Here is a 14709-nt window from a genome sequence, read left to right on the forward strand (position 1 = left end):
GTGGGGGTGGGGGTGGGGGTGGGGTAGGGGGGGGTGGGGGTGGAGGGCGGCGGGTTAGGGGGGGGGGGGGGGGGGGGGGGGGTGGGAGGGGGGGCCTGGGTCTGGTCTGGACGCGACTCGGCGCACACACCACACTTTGCGCGGCGTGAGGCTGGGATTTACTGCGTCATCCCTTGCGGTGTCGGCGACGAGAAGACGACGACGACGAATGCGGTGAGGTCGTAGCGATGGGCGTGGGATCATAGATGTCGAGCTGGGCGCGGACGATGGGCGGGCCACCGCCGTGCTGCGAGACGAAAAAGTCCCAGACGGCCCGGTTGAGGCCGCGGTAGTCGTACGACTTGCGGAGGCGCGGGAGCGGCTCACCCGAGTCGTCGAGCAGAATATGGTTGTCGATGGGGCCCGGAAGGACGTCGGTTCCGGTGGTAAAGGCATGCCAGCGCTCGATCCAACCGTTGGAGATGAGGTACCAGCACTCGCCCTCGGCGATGGTCGACGAGTCGTTGCGTGCGATAAAGTGCTTTTCCTTGGCGCGCTGGTCAGCCATGGCGCGGGCGGCGCGAAGGCAGGCAGCGCATGGTTCCGGCGAGCGGAGCGGTGGATCGGCGGCGCCAAAGAGCGAGACTAGCAGTGTGTAGACGTGGTCAGGAATGCCAAAGATCGGCAGCGGTGCGTCGGGCGGAAGTTCGCCGGCCATGTCAAGCGGCGACGGCAGGGCCAGGCCGCCGTGCTCGCACACGACGTCGGCCGACGAGACCGGGCCGGGCCGCGAGAGGACGCGGAACTTGGTGTACCAGTGGCGCGAGATGTAGACAAGGTCTTTGTCGACGTCGGGCGCGGCGAGATCCCCGGCAGCAGCGTCAAGGGCGCGGAAGACCCGGTCGCGAACGGCCTGCGCCTGCGGCGCCACCCGCTCGTAGACCAGGATGTAGGCCTCGGCGGCGGCGACAGCGTCGGGCGTGACCTGCGAGACTCGCGTGTCGTCGAAAAGGTACCACTCGTTGTCGACGGCATTGCGGCAGTAGGCCACGTAGTGACCGCCGGTCATCGACCCGCGGTGGTTGACCAGGCCCGAGAGGCGGTACGACGCCGCAGCAGCCTCAGTCGTCACATCGGGCTCACGGCGGGAGAGGAACGGCGCAGCGTCGAGCTCAAACGGAAACTCGACCCGGGTCGTGACCTTGGAGCCAAAGTACGAGTCATAGCGGAAGCGCTTGATGTGGATGGTGAGCATTTCCGGGAGCCGCGCCAGCGCCAGCGCCTTCAGCGAGTCGTGCTTCTCATCGCACTTCTCGCAGTGGTACCGTTCGGTCCCGACAAGGTTCTCCTGCGCACAGTACGCGTAGAGGCAGTCTTGAAGTGTGAGCGGTGACGAGCCGCCAAGGCCAAAGATCGATGCAAGCCCGCGGAAGAAACCGCCCGACTCGCCGCCCGCCTCGCCACCAGGGCCCGCCACCTCGTCACTTGCAGGAGCTTTGCCCTTGCTCTTGCTCTTGGCCTTGGCCTTGCCCTTCCCCTTGCCCTTGTCCTTGCCATGCAGCTTGCCGTTGCTGCCGCCGAGCGGCGGCTCACCGCCACCAACATAGGTGCCGCCGCCGGGCGAGGCGTCAGCGTCAAGCGCGGCGGCGCCGACTTCGCCCAGCAGGTGCGAGGTCCTTCCCTTGAGCTTGGCGCGCGCCTTCTTGGACGGGATCTCGACCGAGACGTCAAAGAACGGCTCGCGCGTGGCAGACACCGTCCCGCAGTTGGAGCATGTGACCGAAGACACCATTTCGCCGGCAAAGATGTCGGCAATGAGCGAGGCCTCGAGTTTGCGACGGGTCGAGCCGTCCGAGCCGTCCGAGCCGGCATCAGAGCCGTGCTCGTGTGACAGCGGCGACGCCGACGAAAACGCCGACGGGGACGACGGCTCGGGCGAGGCCGAGTCGGAGCTTGATGAGGTGACCGAGAGCCCATGGGCCGCCTTGGCCTTGGCTTTGGCTTTGGCCTTGGCTTTTGCCTTGGCTTTGGCCTTGGCTTTTGCCTTGGCTTTTGCCTTGGCTTTCGCTGCCTTCTCCTGAACCTTGGCCGGGCCCTGGGCCTGTGCCTTCTTGGGCGCCTCAGGCGGCGGACCCCGTAGCTCGAGGGTAAGCTCTTGGTGCAGGCGGTCAACTACAGTGCGGAGCAGCTCCTGCGAGTCGTGCTGGGCGTAGCCGCGGAAAACGGGGTTGATGACCTGAACAGCGCGGACAAGGTCAGACGGCGCGAGGTAGTCGCGACGGGCAGTCCACATGGCGCGGATGAGGGTGTGGAACTTGGGAAGGAGCGCAACGCGCGAGCGCGGCGCTGGAAGCATTTCCGGCTCGAGCGCAAGCATGACTCGGTGGAGTGGCGGCGAGTTGGAGAGGGTCTGCAGCGCCGAGTTGAGGAAGCACGTGTTGCCCAGGTTGCGCAGGCCACAGAGGCCCGAGCCCGGGCGGGCACCAGCCGCCAGCACCTCCTCGTCGAGCTGCGGAGTGCAAAGCGCCGGCAGGCCGGGCATCGACAGCGCCGAGTCTGACAGCGCCATGTCCGCCACCTCGCCCTCGTCGTCGGGCGCGTCCGGGTCGTCGCCGCGGAGCAGGGCGCGGAACCGGAGAATGGCCTTGGCGTTGGCTGTTGTCGCATCGATCCACAGCTCGTCGTCGCATCCGTAGCACCACACCTGCCCGCTTGCCACATTGATGCACACCGAGTGCCCGGCTCCGTTCCGGGAAGCATGCTTCAGCGCGTGGCCGCGAACGGTCCGTCCGCATGAGACCCGACCGCACGAGTCACCCAGGCACCGCCACAGCAAGCTCGGGTCGGCAGCCCCGCACTTGCACCGTGCACTGCCACTGTCCAGAACACTCTGTACACGCTCGCATGTGTGTGAGTGGCCCTCCCTCTCCTCCCTGCCACACGTGGCCTCACCCCCAGCCTTGTCCGCCGCCGCTCAGAAGAAGGTCGTAGCCATGACCGGCCGCCTCCCGAAAGCGGCGAAAACGGGCTCGTTGTCCCCTGTGGCCGCCTCCAAGCAACGTACCAGGAAGCTCTTGTCCTCGAGGCTTGTGGACACCTCCCGCAGCTGCTCGAGGTGTCCGCACTCGGACGTCATCTCCCTCCACTGGTCCGTCGAGTGCAGTGTGGGTAGGAGGAGGGGCAGGGGTTTGACAGCGGTGGGAGAGGGTGTGATCGTCATCGTCATCGTGATCGTCATCGTCATCGCAGTTGGGCCAGCCGGTGGTTGGAATGCCACGCCCATGGCGACGTGGCAAGAGAGCAGCATCGTACGCGAGGGGAATGCAGGGCATGGCACATGCTCCCACACTAACGCCCCGCACCTGATAATGCTTCACCTCTGGCTTCAGGCAGGCGATAGGCCGCGGCGATAGGCAGGCCGAGGCTGTCGGGTGCGGTCAGAGCATGGCCAGTCTTGCCAAATGGCATGACATGCGGGAGAGGGGGGGGGGAGGAGGGTGTCGACAGAGGCAGAGCCACTCGACTGGCTGGGCAGGAGAGCGTGCACAGAAGAGGGACGCCGTGTAAGAAACGCCCAAAGCTGGTAGCACAGGACTATGTCTGGAAAGGACGCGTTTGCGCGGAGGCGTGCTGCCCGTGAGAAGCGCGAGGCAGCGGCAAGGTCGGCGGCAAGCGACAAGAAGGAGAAGGCCAAGCTGCGAGCCCAGCTGAGGGCCGAGCGCAAGGCTGCCCGCCAGGCCAAAGCCAACGGTACTGGAGGAGGCGCAGGTAGTGCGGGCAGCAAAGGCTCGGCTCCAAAGCGGTCGGTGGCTGGCAAGCGGTCAGCGGTGGCCGAGTTCTTTTCCGATGAGGACGACGACGACGAGGAAGAGGAGGTCAACGCCGACGACGATGATGCTGGGACGGGACAGCCTGACACCACATTTGGCTCGACGGAGGCAGAGACGTCTGCGGATAGCGCGGCGCTACTGATGGGCGCGACAACGACGGCGACGGCGGCGGATCTGTTTGCGTCGCCGCCGCCGTCGGCGCCCAGCTCGCCGGCGGCAGCAGCTACCGGCGGCGGCGGGCGGATGTCGCGGCGATCGGCGACGCTGGGCCCTGGCGATGCCAGTGTGAGCTTGGGTGGCGACGGCGGTGGGAGCGGGCAGAACAAGGCGACGGTGGCGCTGCTGAGGCGGTCGCACGAGACGCTGAAAGAGATGACCCGCAAGTCGCATTCTGCACTCAAGACGACAATCAAGACGGTGTATGAGACGCTGCAGCGCGAGATGCAGTCTGCACTGGCGGTGCAAGCCCAGTCGTTCTCAACACTGCTTGAAACGCAGCGTGCCGCCAACGAGGCGCGCTTCGCGCAGCTCTACGAACAGAACCAGCAGCTCCGCAACGCCATCCACACGCTCAAGCGCAAGCTGCAGAACGGCTCCATCACTGTCGGTCGCGCCCTTGTCCTTCAAGCCCGCGACAACACCCACTGGATCGTCGAGCGCTCGGTCCACTCGGACGAGGTTGCCCTCCTCTCGCACATCCCGTACGAAGACCTGGGCGTGGGCGGGACCGACGACATCGCGCTGGCGTCGCCGCGCGGGCCACCGACGGAGCCACCCGCGGCCGGTCGCGCGCCACATCGGTGGTGTAAACACATTGCAAGGCTCCCAAGAAGGCTGTGTTTACTCCCCCCTGCTCGCGTGGGCCACATACTCGGAGAACAGGACCGGGTACGGGCCGTCGTCTTCCCAGTTGGACAGGTCCGGCGCGATCTCGTCGATAAAGTCGAGCCACGAGCTCCACTGGTCGTGGTTGAGCGCCCGGGCTGTGCAGCTGTCTGAGGTGAGAAAGGCGACAAAGGCGTCGGTCCGCTTGCGATCGCTCTCGCTCCGCATCGACATGACGAGCTCGAGCATAGCGCACGCCGACGCCAAGTCGACGATCTTTTTGCGAGGCTCCTCTTTGGCAAATGCAAAGGCGTACTCGTAGAGGGCGGCAAAGCCGCTCGTCGACGCCGCAAGCTGTGCCTTGCGCCGGCTGATGGCGACCGCCAGGTCGTCGAGCGAGCTTGCGGCAAGGCTCACCATGCCGGCCTCAAACTCGGTCTTGCTGATGTATCCCATTCTGGCCACGCCCATAGTGTGGCACATGACAAGCGCGTCTGCAGACGCCGGCGCGATCCCGATTGCCTCGCACAGGGCCTCGACCGCGCCCGGGCCGAGCTCGTCCATCACTGCCTCCGCCGGTGTCCCGGCGTCGCTCGCCTTGGCTCGTGCAAACGCAGCGTCACGGGCCTCGCGCGCCTTACGAGCAGCGAGCGCGGCTTCAACCTCCTTGGCTGCTGCTGCGTTGGCCGCCTTGGTCGCCTGCCGCTTCCGGCGCATCCGCCCAAGCAGCCCCATGGAGAACAATGTGAAGCCGACGGGTAGTGCTAGCCGCGCTTGCCTGGGCGCGGCTGGCACGCCTCCGGTTTTGTGGTCCAGGTCCGGCGGCCCCGTTTAGGCGGAAGGCGCCCAATTGGGGAGTTTCTTCATTTTGTTCCGACTCGCCCCGCCCCGCCCCAGGGACTCATCATCCCACATGGGTCATGCCTCAGCCTCTTACGCATCGGCGCTCTCTGGACCACGACAGACTGGGCAAGCGCCCGGGCAGGCGGGGCATGGGGCGCCCGGCTCGCATTCGACGCAGAGCTGGCATGGGCACGGACGCGCGTTGGTGCAGTACATGGGGCAGCCTTGGCGGCAGGGCCAGCGGCCGCCGCACACAAAGCACATCTCGCCGCCGCACGGACAAGTCATATGGTGGCAGGCGTGGCCGCGTGCGTGGGCAATGGCGGCACCGCAGTCGATGCACGGCCGCGACGAGAGCGCAATGAGCTCGCGGGTGGCGGCCGACGCGCCGGCGGCGGCGTTGCAGTCGGCGCCCGGATGCCACGCGCTGCGACATGCCCAGCAAAAGGGGCGCGCGCAGTACGGACAGGTCACCGAGCGCATTGCCTCGGCCGCCGTTGCGCACTCTGCGTCTTCGGCATCAACAAAAACCAGCCCGGAGCACTCGGAAAACGGGCAGTACGCCCGGACAGCGGCAGGCAGAGCCGCAGTGGTGTGCGCGGTCTCAAAGGCCTCCACCTCGTCGGGGGTGATCAAAGTCCGGAGCGCGAGCGCTCCCACGTCTTGCGGCTGCATCACGCCTGTGCATCGCTGGCTACCGTCCATCACCGGGCAGCGGAGCGGAATGAGCGCCCGGTCGGCGAGCGCGTCGCGCACCATGTGTTCTGCGCACTCCACGCATAAAACATGCTTGCACCGCGCCGAAAACGCAAACACTTGGTGGCCAGGTGTGTCAGCAAAGCAGACGAGACATGCAAGACTGCGGACAGCTGTCACAACCGCGCTTGCACTTGCCAGGCAAATAGGACACGTGCCCGGCACCCGCTTCATCTGCGCCTCGGCGCAGTGTCGGCACGTCAGAGCGTCCCCGCACGGGACGATGACAGCGTCGGCAGCGCGGAAGCGACAGAGGACGCAGAGCCCGGAAGTGCGACAAACTGGTGGGCTCGCGACTGCTAGACACGTCTCGCACACGTCGTACGAGCAGCCGCGAGTGCAGTGCCACATCGCGCCGTCTGTAGCCGTCAAGCTGCGGCCGCAAACGCCATCGCACCGCCACCGGCCGCCATGCGCGGCGTAGACTACGTCCGGGTCAGTGGCAACTAGAGGGTGGTCATGGGCTCCAAGCTCTACCATCGGCCCCGAGAGCGCCAGCCTTCGCTCGGTGCGTGCAAGCATGCATCCGCTGCACAGATCATAGTCGCAGCCCAAGCCGCAGTGCCACAACCAGGCGCCCGAGCTCGCGCCGCACCCGTCACACGCCCACATCTGGCTGGGATAGACCTCGGCCACACGCGAGCGCACAAGACGATGATCATGGCCAGCAGCCTGCCGAGAGTTGGCCTCGTCCTCTGCTGCAGCCACGGATCCAACCGCGCACGCCGGACAGAGGTCAAACTCACAGTCTGCGTGGCGGCAGGCCATCATCGGCAGCGTCTGCGATCGCTGAACGCTGCCGCATCCGTCGCAGTGCCACACGCCGGCAAAGCCTGGGTAGACTTCGCGTGGATTGGCCAGAAGCTCCAGTGGGTGCTCGTGGAGCCAAGAGCGAAGCGGAGCGCCAGCGATGATGGTGGCGGAGGTGCAGGCGAAACAGATGTCGTAGTCGGCGCCGGCAACGGGTGCAAGCGCGTGCAGCCCCATATCACGCTCACGGCCCCGTACAGGCGCAAGGGTCGCCACTCTCCGACACTCATCGCACGTCCATCTGGTCTCGTCCGGGTACACTCCCAGCAGATCGAGCTGTACAAGGGTCAAGGTGTGCCCACCGCCGGCCGCATTCCGAGAGTTCGTGACCAGGCCCAAGCGGCCTGTGCTCCTTGCGCACGCCCAGCACAGCCATGCGCTGCTCTCTGCGCCGCGCCACCAGTGCACACCATCTACCTGTGGACGAGCCGCGCAAGTAGCGCAGGTCGGCCCACCAAGAGCTGCCGGGTCGTGCACGTCGGTCTTGTTGATGGTCAGGTGCTCCACGCTCCCTCCGGCGCGTGGAAGCCACAAGCCGGGAACCACATGCTCGGCAGCGTCGGCAGCCATAGCACGGTGATGAAGAGAGACAGGTATGTGGCTATGGCGTCGATGATGCTGGTGGAGAGGAAGCGGACGATTCCTCACGGTCTACTCGAGTTGTGGAACCTGTCGCAATCGATGGACCGGGGATGATGACAGGCTGATGTGGAGCAGAGCGGGGCGAAGAGAGGCCGACAGCGGCAGGAGGCCGAGGCCGAGGCGGAAGGGCGGAGAAAGGCACACTCAGCTTACATTCCGTACGTGGTACCTGGACCAGGGACTTTTTCCCCCACCCGCCTCCTCTTCCATGCCCTACCCCCTGCTGGCTGCTTGCCCGTGCCCCCCCCCCTCCCCCCCCCGCACTCTCCCTTCCCCCCTCCCTGCCCCTCCACCGCCGAGTGGTGGTGACGGCAGTGATCCCAGGCACGGGTTTTTCTGCACCCACCAACCACCACCACCTCGGCAGCAGAGCCTCCCACAGATGGCCTCTTTCCGGAAACGCCTTGTTTTGTGCACTATGCTCCTTCTCCGTTGCCCTAACCCTACGTTGGTGGCTGTGGGAAGGTAGCCAACACAGCGACGGCTCCCCCAGTGGGTGTCAGGCACTCCCCTTCTCCCCCCCCCTCCCCCCCCTGGAGGTGGCAAAAGCGAAACGCGGGCAAAGCAGCAGCCTGTCTTTGTTTTTGGAGTGGGCGGCACGCGTGCCGGTGAGGAAAGGTGACTTCTGTCTCTTGGCTCGGTGTCACTCGCTGGGGAAGCCCAGGGGATGGCGACGTGGTTGAAGACACTTTATGGGCTATAGTGTGCTGGTGTGCCTCGGGCAAAACGAGGCAGGACAAGCAAGGTGGTGGGGAGGGAGGGGGAGTGGGGCTTGTGAATGTATGTGCGCGTGACTCGCGGCGTGTGGGGGTGGGAGGGAGGCAAAGTGGGTTTGTGACTCATGCTGCTGGGTGTGGGCGGGACAGGCATACAAGGAAAATGATGCTGAAGACTGCTGTGGGCGTTGTGCTGCTCGCCATGGTTATGGGCGCAATGGCGCGGTCGTCGATTTACAGCAACAACCGGCCGTGGACTGCGTACGCGTACGACCAGGTGTCGAACAACATGGTCATTGCGTTCTCGCCGATGCAGACGCAGTACGGACTCTCGTTTGGTCTGGAGACGCGGATGTGCGACGGGCCGGACAACTGCGGTGACTCGCAGACGACGTACGAGGTTGCCAAGTGCATCCGCGATGGGACTGCGCAGGCTGTGGTTGAGGACATCTCTGTCTACGTGCCGTCGACGCACAACGTGTTTAACGGGCAGTACATGCTGTACACCGAGTACAACCCGAACCTCTCTGGCGACGCGTCGACGCCTGCGGCGAACAACCTCCGGTTTGAGTACTGCCCGGCCCTCGGGTGTGCACACTCTGTGGTGAACAACTACCCGCGGACGATCCTGGAAAACGCATACTGGCCGGCGATGACGTTTGTTCAGGCTGCGCTGGGCAAGAAGGTGCCCGCGATCGGGTACGTCACCATTCCCAAGGCGATCGGCTCGCTCCCGTCGGTCGACCATGTCGGCGAGCTCACGGTCACGGTCTGCTCCAAGGTTGACTGCGACGCGCAGACCGACGCGACCAAGACGGTCATCGACTCGTGCCGCGGCGCGGACGATGCTGGCTCGCCCATGTGCGCTGGCGTCTCGATGACGACAGTCGACCAGAAGGCGCTCATCCTGTACTACGGGCCGAGCCTCAACCAGGGTAGCGACGGCATCTGGCTCAAGACGGCGTACTGCGGCGACTTGAACTGCAGCCCGAAGACCAACGTCATCACTGACCATTACCAGGTGCTCGAGGAGGTCAAGCCGTTTGCTGGCGACTCGATCATCATGACCCGCAACGGCGGCTTCCCCGCCTTTGTCCACGTCAAGTCGGACGGCGAGCTGTACCTCACCCGCTGCTCTGTCTACGACTGTCAGACCACGACCGAGGAGCCTGTGTCCAGCGGCCTGTTCTCGCAGTCGCAGGCTGAGCCGCACATGGCGATGTCCCACAACGACAACCCGGTCATCATCTGGATCCGTGAGGTCAAGGTTCAGGGCACGACCAAGCGCGACATCATGATCGTGTACTGCGACGACGAGGCCTGCACCACCCGGAGCTCACCCGAGGCCATCACCGACTGCGCCGGCAACACCTGCTCGCCAAGCCACCCGCGGATCACCGCCGTCGCCGACGACTTTATGGTCATCTCGTACTGGGACACCGTCCACTCGAAGGACTTTATGGTCATGTGCACCAACACCACGTGCACACCCGAAGAGATCGCCAACCCCATTGAGGTTGATACCACCTGGGGCGACGGCGAGTGCACTGGCCTCTTCCCGGCTCCCAGCTCCTCACCCAAGAAGAAGTCCAACGCTGGCGCCGTCGCGGCCGGCGTCATCATCTCGCTCATCGCCCTCGCCGGCGTCGCCGTCTTTGCCTACTGGTTCGCCGTCGTCCGCCAGGGCGGTCGCTGGCCGTGGGAGGGCATTGCCCAGCCCAAGGGTCTTGACTCGTACGCCGAGCTCTAATCCAGCCCCCCTCCCCCCCCCCAGTCCCGAGCCCTCCTGGATTGAAAGTCCTGCTTCCGTTATGTGTCTTCGTGTCGTGGCTAGTGGCGGAGAGAAAGAACGAGTGATCATCGAAAAGCCGCCACGTGCTTACTATGGCGCGCCAGTCGTAGTCCCCACGTTCTCTTGAGCGGCAGAGATGGATGGGTGGAGTAATCACAGACCTTAGACGTAAAGACGCACCTGCTAGTGGTCTCCCTGACTCGATACCCACCTGTTAACCAGCCCCCCCTACATGTTGCATCTGCTGCCAATGGCTGCCCCGCCCCGCCCCAACCACAATTTTCACTCAGGCACCACCAAACTAGGCCCCCCCCCTCCCCCCCCCCCTTGCCCTCCTCGACACCTACCTCTCTCCCTCTCTGCCTGTGGGCGTAAGCCACGAGTGGTCGACCACCCACCTCACCCACCCCATCCCACCCTACCCAAACCCGACTCCAAACCCCCTTCTTGCACGCCAATGAGCCAGGAGCCGGCCATGGCTGACCATGGAGGGACAAGCGAGGCTGCGGTGGCTGGCCCCGCTGGCGGCTGCGTGGCAGTTCACGACTTGGTCCTGCTGGACAAAGCCGACGTGCCGACGGTAGCCAAGACGCTGGAGCAGCGGTTTGTGGACGGAGCGGTGTACACATGCATCTCGAGCGTGGTCCTTGCCGTCAACCCTTTCCGCCGGCCCGACGGCCTTTACGGGCCGAGTGTGATGGAGGGCTACTTTGGCAAGGCCGCACGGTCTCAGCCGCCGCACATCTACGCCCTGGCCAACGACGCGTACCACGCCATGCTCGAGACAAACGTCTCGCAGACTATCATCATCTCGGGCGAGTCGGGCGCAGGTAAGACCGAGTCGTCGCGCATCTGCATGCACTTTATCGCTGCTGTCTCGGGCAACCGTGCCGCTGACGTTGACTCTGTCAAGGACTCGCTCCTCGGCTCCAATCCAATTCTGGAGGCCTTTGGCAATGCACAGACGCTACGGAACGACAACTCGTCGCGGTTCGGCAAGTTTATGGAGATCCAGTTTGACGCCCGCGGCTCGCCGCTCGGCGGCTGCGTCTCGGTCTACCTGCTCGAAAAGTCGAGGGTTGTCCGTCCTGCGCCCGGCGAGCGCTCGTTCCACGCCTTCTACTTTATGCTCGCCGGCGCGCCGCCTGAGCTTCGCGCCGAGCTCGACCTCAACCACCCGCCCGAGTTCTTTCCCTCGCTTGCTCGCTCCGGGACATACACCGTGCCGTCGATCGACGACGCCGCGGGCTATGCTGAGCTGGTCGCTGCCATGACCACGCTCGGCTTTCCTGCCGACTCCCAGACCGCGCTCTTTCGCCTCCTTGCCGCCGTTCTTCACCTCTCGCGCGTCTCCTTTGTGGCCGCTGCTGGCTCAAAGGGCGACGTGGCAAGCGTTGCTGACGGCGCCGTCCTCGCCGACGTCGCCCGGCTGCTGGGCGTCTCCGCCGATGGCCTCGGCAAGGCCCTCACCTCACACACCATCGAGACCCGTGGCGAAGCCATCAACATTCCGCTCTCACCAGAGCGAGCCGACGATACCCGTGACTCGCTCGGTGCCGCCCTCTACGACGCCATGTTCTCACACATTGTGACACTTATCAACGCCTCAATTTCGTCACCGGCGCCAGCCGCGGCCTCCATTGGCGTGCTGGACATCTACGGCTTTGAGATTCTCCACTCCAACACCTTTGAGCAGTTTTGCATCAACTACACCAACGAGAAGCTCCAGAAGCTCTTTATCGACCTCACGCTCTCGGCCGAGCAGGCCGAGTACGCCGCCGAGGGTATTGCCTGGGTCCCAGTTGACTACTTTGACAACGGCGTCATCTGCGAGCTCATTGAGGGCCGCGGTGGCGTCTTTGACGTCCTCGACGAAGAGACCGTCCTGCCCAAGACTTCCGATACCTCGTTTGTGGCCAAGCTGGAGGTGACCAAGCCCGGATCGTCGCCGTACTTTGCGCTGGCCGCCACCCACCGCGCCCTCAAGCTCCCACGGCTCTCGTTCCGGGTTGAGCACTACGCCGGCTTTGTCGAGTACACCGCCGTCTCGTTCCTCGAGAAGAACAAGACCAAGACGTATCCCGACTTTGCCTCACTCCTCGCCGCATCATCCGAGGCCCTGCACGTTTGTCTCGCGCCAGCACTGGGCGCAGGCTCAACGTCGGCTTCCTCCCGCCGCGGCGTCCGCAAGCGAGCCGCCACCACGGTCTCGGTCTTTAAGCGCCAGCTTGCCTCGCTCATCCAGACGCTCACCGCCTCGCACGCCCACTACATCCGGTGCATCAAGCCCAACGACGAGCGCTCGCCGACAATCTTTGACTTTGAGCGCGTCGAGCACCAGATCCAGTATCTGGGCCTGCTGGAGAACGTCCGCGTCGCCCGCGCTGGGTTCTGTTTCCGCGAGCCTGTCGACTCGTTTGTGGCCCGCTACAAGATGCTCGCGCAAGACTCGTGCTGGCCGCACCCGACCGGCCTCAGCCTCCCTCAAGCTGTCCACGCCATCCTTGCCGCCCGTGGCATCGACAAGAGCCAGTACCAAATGGGCAAGACCAAGGTGTTTGTCAAGGACCCGGCGTCAGTGTTTGCACTCGAGGATGCACGCACCGCCGCCCTCCCGCGCCTCGTCACACTCATCCAGGCCTGGTGGCGCGGCGTCGCGACTCGGGCCGCACTGGCTGCGGCCGCGGCCGCCACTACCATTGCCACAGCCTGGCGCGCCTTTGTGGCCCGCCGGTTCTTTGTCGAACACCGTGCCGCCGTTCGCATCGCCCGGGCCTGGCGGAGCTTTGGGCTTCGGGCCTGGTGCGCTCGGGCGCTTGCAGCGTCGACCATTGCCCGGGCCTGGCGCTGCTCTAAGGCCCGCGAGGCGAGGCGCCACCAATTGGCTGCGCGCGACATTCAGCGGACTGCGCGTGGCTTCCTCGCTCGCACGGCGGTTGCCCGGACTACTGCCGCCTCGCGGATCGGCGCTATTTGCCGTGGCCGTTACGTCCGCGCCCACATCGATGACATCACCGCCGAGGCGCGCGCCGCCAAGGAACGCGCCCGGCAAGACGCCGCGGCAGCGGCCATCCAGGCACAAGTCCGCGGCCTGCTCGCGCGGCGCGCGTATGCGCGAGCGAGGGCGGCGACCAAGATCCAGGCCGCGTGGCGCGGCCACGTCCAGCAACAAGCGTACATCAAGAGGCGCGCAGGCGAGCGGGTGGCGTCGTTTGTGCTGCGAGTGGCGTTGGAGCGACGGTTTGCTCGTGCCAAGGCGGTAACTCACATTGCAGCAGCATGGCGCGGGCGGGTGGCGCGCCTCGCGTTTAAGCGGCTCATGGCCGCTCGCAAGCTGCAAAAGTGGATCCGTGCTCTCTGGGCTGTCCAGCTTCTGTCCGGCATCGAGCAGGCGCTGGCGTCGCTGACTCCCAAGGTGTGGCCGGACGCGGTGGTCGACGGTGCGCAGGAAGATGCTCGGGCGACACTCTACCACATGTATCTCGCGTGGCGAGCACGGGTCTATCGCGACGCGTGCACCGAGACCAAGCGCATCGCCATGTGGCGGCGAGTCCGGGCCTCGGAGATGTTCAAGGCGAGCAAGGCCAAAGTTTACGCGGCGTCGGTCCAGCTCGCGTTTGCCGGCGACGCGCTCGGGCTCGGCACCGCCGGATCCAAAAGCGCGCGCGAGTTGGCCAAGGCCATGGCCAAGGTGGGCGACGAGTCGAGCATCATCTTCTCGGCGCCCATCGCAAAGGTCAATCGGTCGTTCAAACACGACGAGAACGCGGTGGCGCTCAGTCGCCGGCACTTGTTCCGGCTCAAGGGCAAGTCGTTCAAGGTCAAGTCGGTGACGCCGATCGAAGCCATATCCTCGCTCTCATGTTCGCCGTTTGGAGACTGCTACATGGTGCTCACGTTTGATGGCGTCGAGCACCACGACATGGTCTTTGCCTGCGAGCGCCTCGTCGAGTTTGCCGTCCGCCTTCTCGACCAGCTGCAGGCCGTGACAGAGGCCGGGCGCTCTGGCGCGACGTCGCACGTCGCCGCCGCATCCCGCATGGCAGCCGCAACGTCGCACACCCACGCCCGCGTCGAGTTTGGCGACCGGCTCGTGTTCCAAGAGCCCAAAGGTGAGTATGTGCTTCTGTTTGACGCGTCCAGCGAGGCACGGCCCGACGGCCATGGAGGCGGCTACAAGATCGCCAAGATTAAGGGCGCCAAGAACACGGGAAAAGTGGTTGTCCCCCCGTCTTGACTCGTAAACGCTATCCGCACTCTGAACGGGATCGCGCTCGTTGTTGCTGGTCGCCAACGGCACAGAGACGGCGCAGAGATGCATTCATTGGACGTAGTTGGAGGGGAACTCGCCCTTGCTCCCGCGCAGTTCACCGGTCCACCAGCCGTCGCCCTTGGACACGATGGTGATGACGTCGCCCTCGCGGAACGAGAGCTCACCGGCTTCCTGTGCGTCGTAGTCATAGAGCGCGGTGACAGTCTCGCGGGCGGGTGTCCGCTTCGGGCCGGGTGGCGGCGG

At 65.2% G+C, this 14709-nt stretch overlaps 7 protein-coding genes across 7 annotated transcripts in view; 3 read left to right on the forward strand and 4 right to left on the reverse strand.

The window, feature by feature from the left end:
* The window catches only part of AMSG_02584 (ubiquitin carboxyl-terminal hydrolase 20), a gene marked incomplete at its 3' end in the record, with an annotated part of 4117 nt that extends 982 nt beyond the window's left edge, over positions 1 to 3135 (reverse strand). The window contains exons 1-2 of the mRNA XM_013904037.1: positions 3044 to 3135; positions 190 to 2869 (exon numbers count right to left, since the gene is read on the reverse strand). Coding sequence (XP_013759491.1) covers positions 190 to 2869; positions 3044 to 3115 — 2752 coding nt within the window. The 5' untranslated portion in view covers positions 3116 to 3135. The remainder of the gene's footprint in view (positions 1 to 189; positions 2870 to 3043) is intronic.
* A 440-nt stretch (positions 3136 to 3575) lies between these two features.
* Positions 3576 to 4618, forward strand: AMSG_02585 (uncharacterized protein; the record flags this gene model as incomplete). Its single annotated transcript, XM_013904038.1, has 3 exons — positions 3576 to 4487; positions 4519 to 4555; positions 4581 to 4618. 3 exons carry the CDS (start codon positions 3576 to 3578, stop codon positions 4616 to 4618), a joined length of 987 nt encoding a protein of 328 aa, XP_013759492.1.
* Positions 4619 to 4632: 14 nt separating this feature from the next.
* Positions 4633 to 5391, reverse strand: AMSG_02586 (calcium-binding EF-hand domain-containing protein). The gene has a single exon (XM_013904039.1). It carries the CDS (start codon positions 5367 to 5369, stop codon positions 4650 to 4652), a length of 720 nt encoding a protein of 239 aa, XP_013759493.1. The 5' UTR covers positions 5370 to 5391; the 3' UTR covers positions 4633 to 4649.
* Positions 5392 to 5567: 176 nt separating this feature from the next.
* Positions 5568 to 7613, reverse strand: AMSG_02587 (IBR domain-containing protein; the record flags this gene model as incomplete). The annotated part of the gene is made up of 2 exons (XM_013904040.1): positions 5568 to 5584; positions 5675 to 7613. The coding sequence occupies 2 exons, from the start codon at positions 7611 to 7613 to the stop codon at positions 5568 to 5570; spliced, it is 1956 nt and encodes a 651-aa protein (XP_013759494.1).
* Positions 7614 to 8306: 693 nt separating this feature from the next.
* Positions 8307 to 10213, forward strand: AMSG_02588 (uncharacterized protein). The gene is made up of 2 exons (XM_013904041.1): positions 8307 to 8465; positions 8552 to 10213. Coding segments are annotated over exons 1-2 (1602 nt in total). The 5' UTR covers positions 8307 to 8463; the 3' UTR covers positions 10152 to 10213.
* A 433-nt stretch (positions 10214 to 10646) lies between these two features.
* AMSG_02589 (myosin-Ia) lies at positions 10647 to 14456 on the forward strand. Its single transcript, XM_013904042.1, has one exon. The coding sequence runs from the start codon at positions 10651 to 10653 to the stop codon at positions 14428 to 14430; it is 3780 nt and encodes a 1259-aa protein (XP_013759496.1). The 5' UTR covers positions 10647 to 10650; the 3' UTR covers positions 14431 to 14456.
* Positions 13770 to 14709, reverse strand: part of AMSG_02590 (myosin ID heavy chain) — a gene marked incomplete at its 5' end in the record, with an annotated part of 4124 nt that continues 3184 nt past the window's right edge. Inside the window, one exon of the mRNA XM_013904043.1 lies at positions 13770 to 14688. Coding sequence (XP_013759497.1) covers positions 14515 to 14688 — 174 coding nt within the window. The 3' untranslated portion in view covers positions 13770 to 14514. The remainder of the gene's footprint in view (positions 14689 to 14709) is intronic.

The sequence above is a fragment of the Thecamonas trahens genome (genome assembly GCF_000142905.1).
Source record: "Thecamonas trahens ATCC 50062 unplaced genomic scaffold supercont1.15, whole genome shotgun sequence".
Classification (NCBI taxonomy): domain Eukaryota; order Apusomonadida; family Apusomonadidae; genus Thecamonas; species Thecamonas trahens.

Excerpts from the sequence above, each read along its gene's own strand:
- AMSG_02586 (XM_013904039.1), bottom strand. The coding sequence starts at position 5,369 with ATGGGGCTGCTTGGGCGGATGCGCCGGAAGCGGCAGGCGACCAAGGCG.
- AMSG_02589 (XM_013904042.1), top strand. The coding sequence starts at position 10,651 with ATGAGCCAGGAGCCGGCCATGGCTGACCATGGAGGGACAAGCGAGGCT.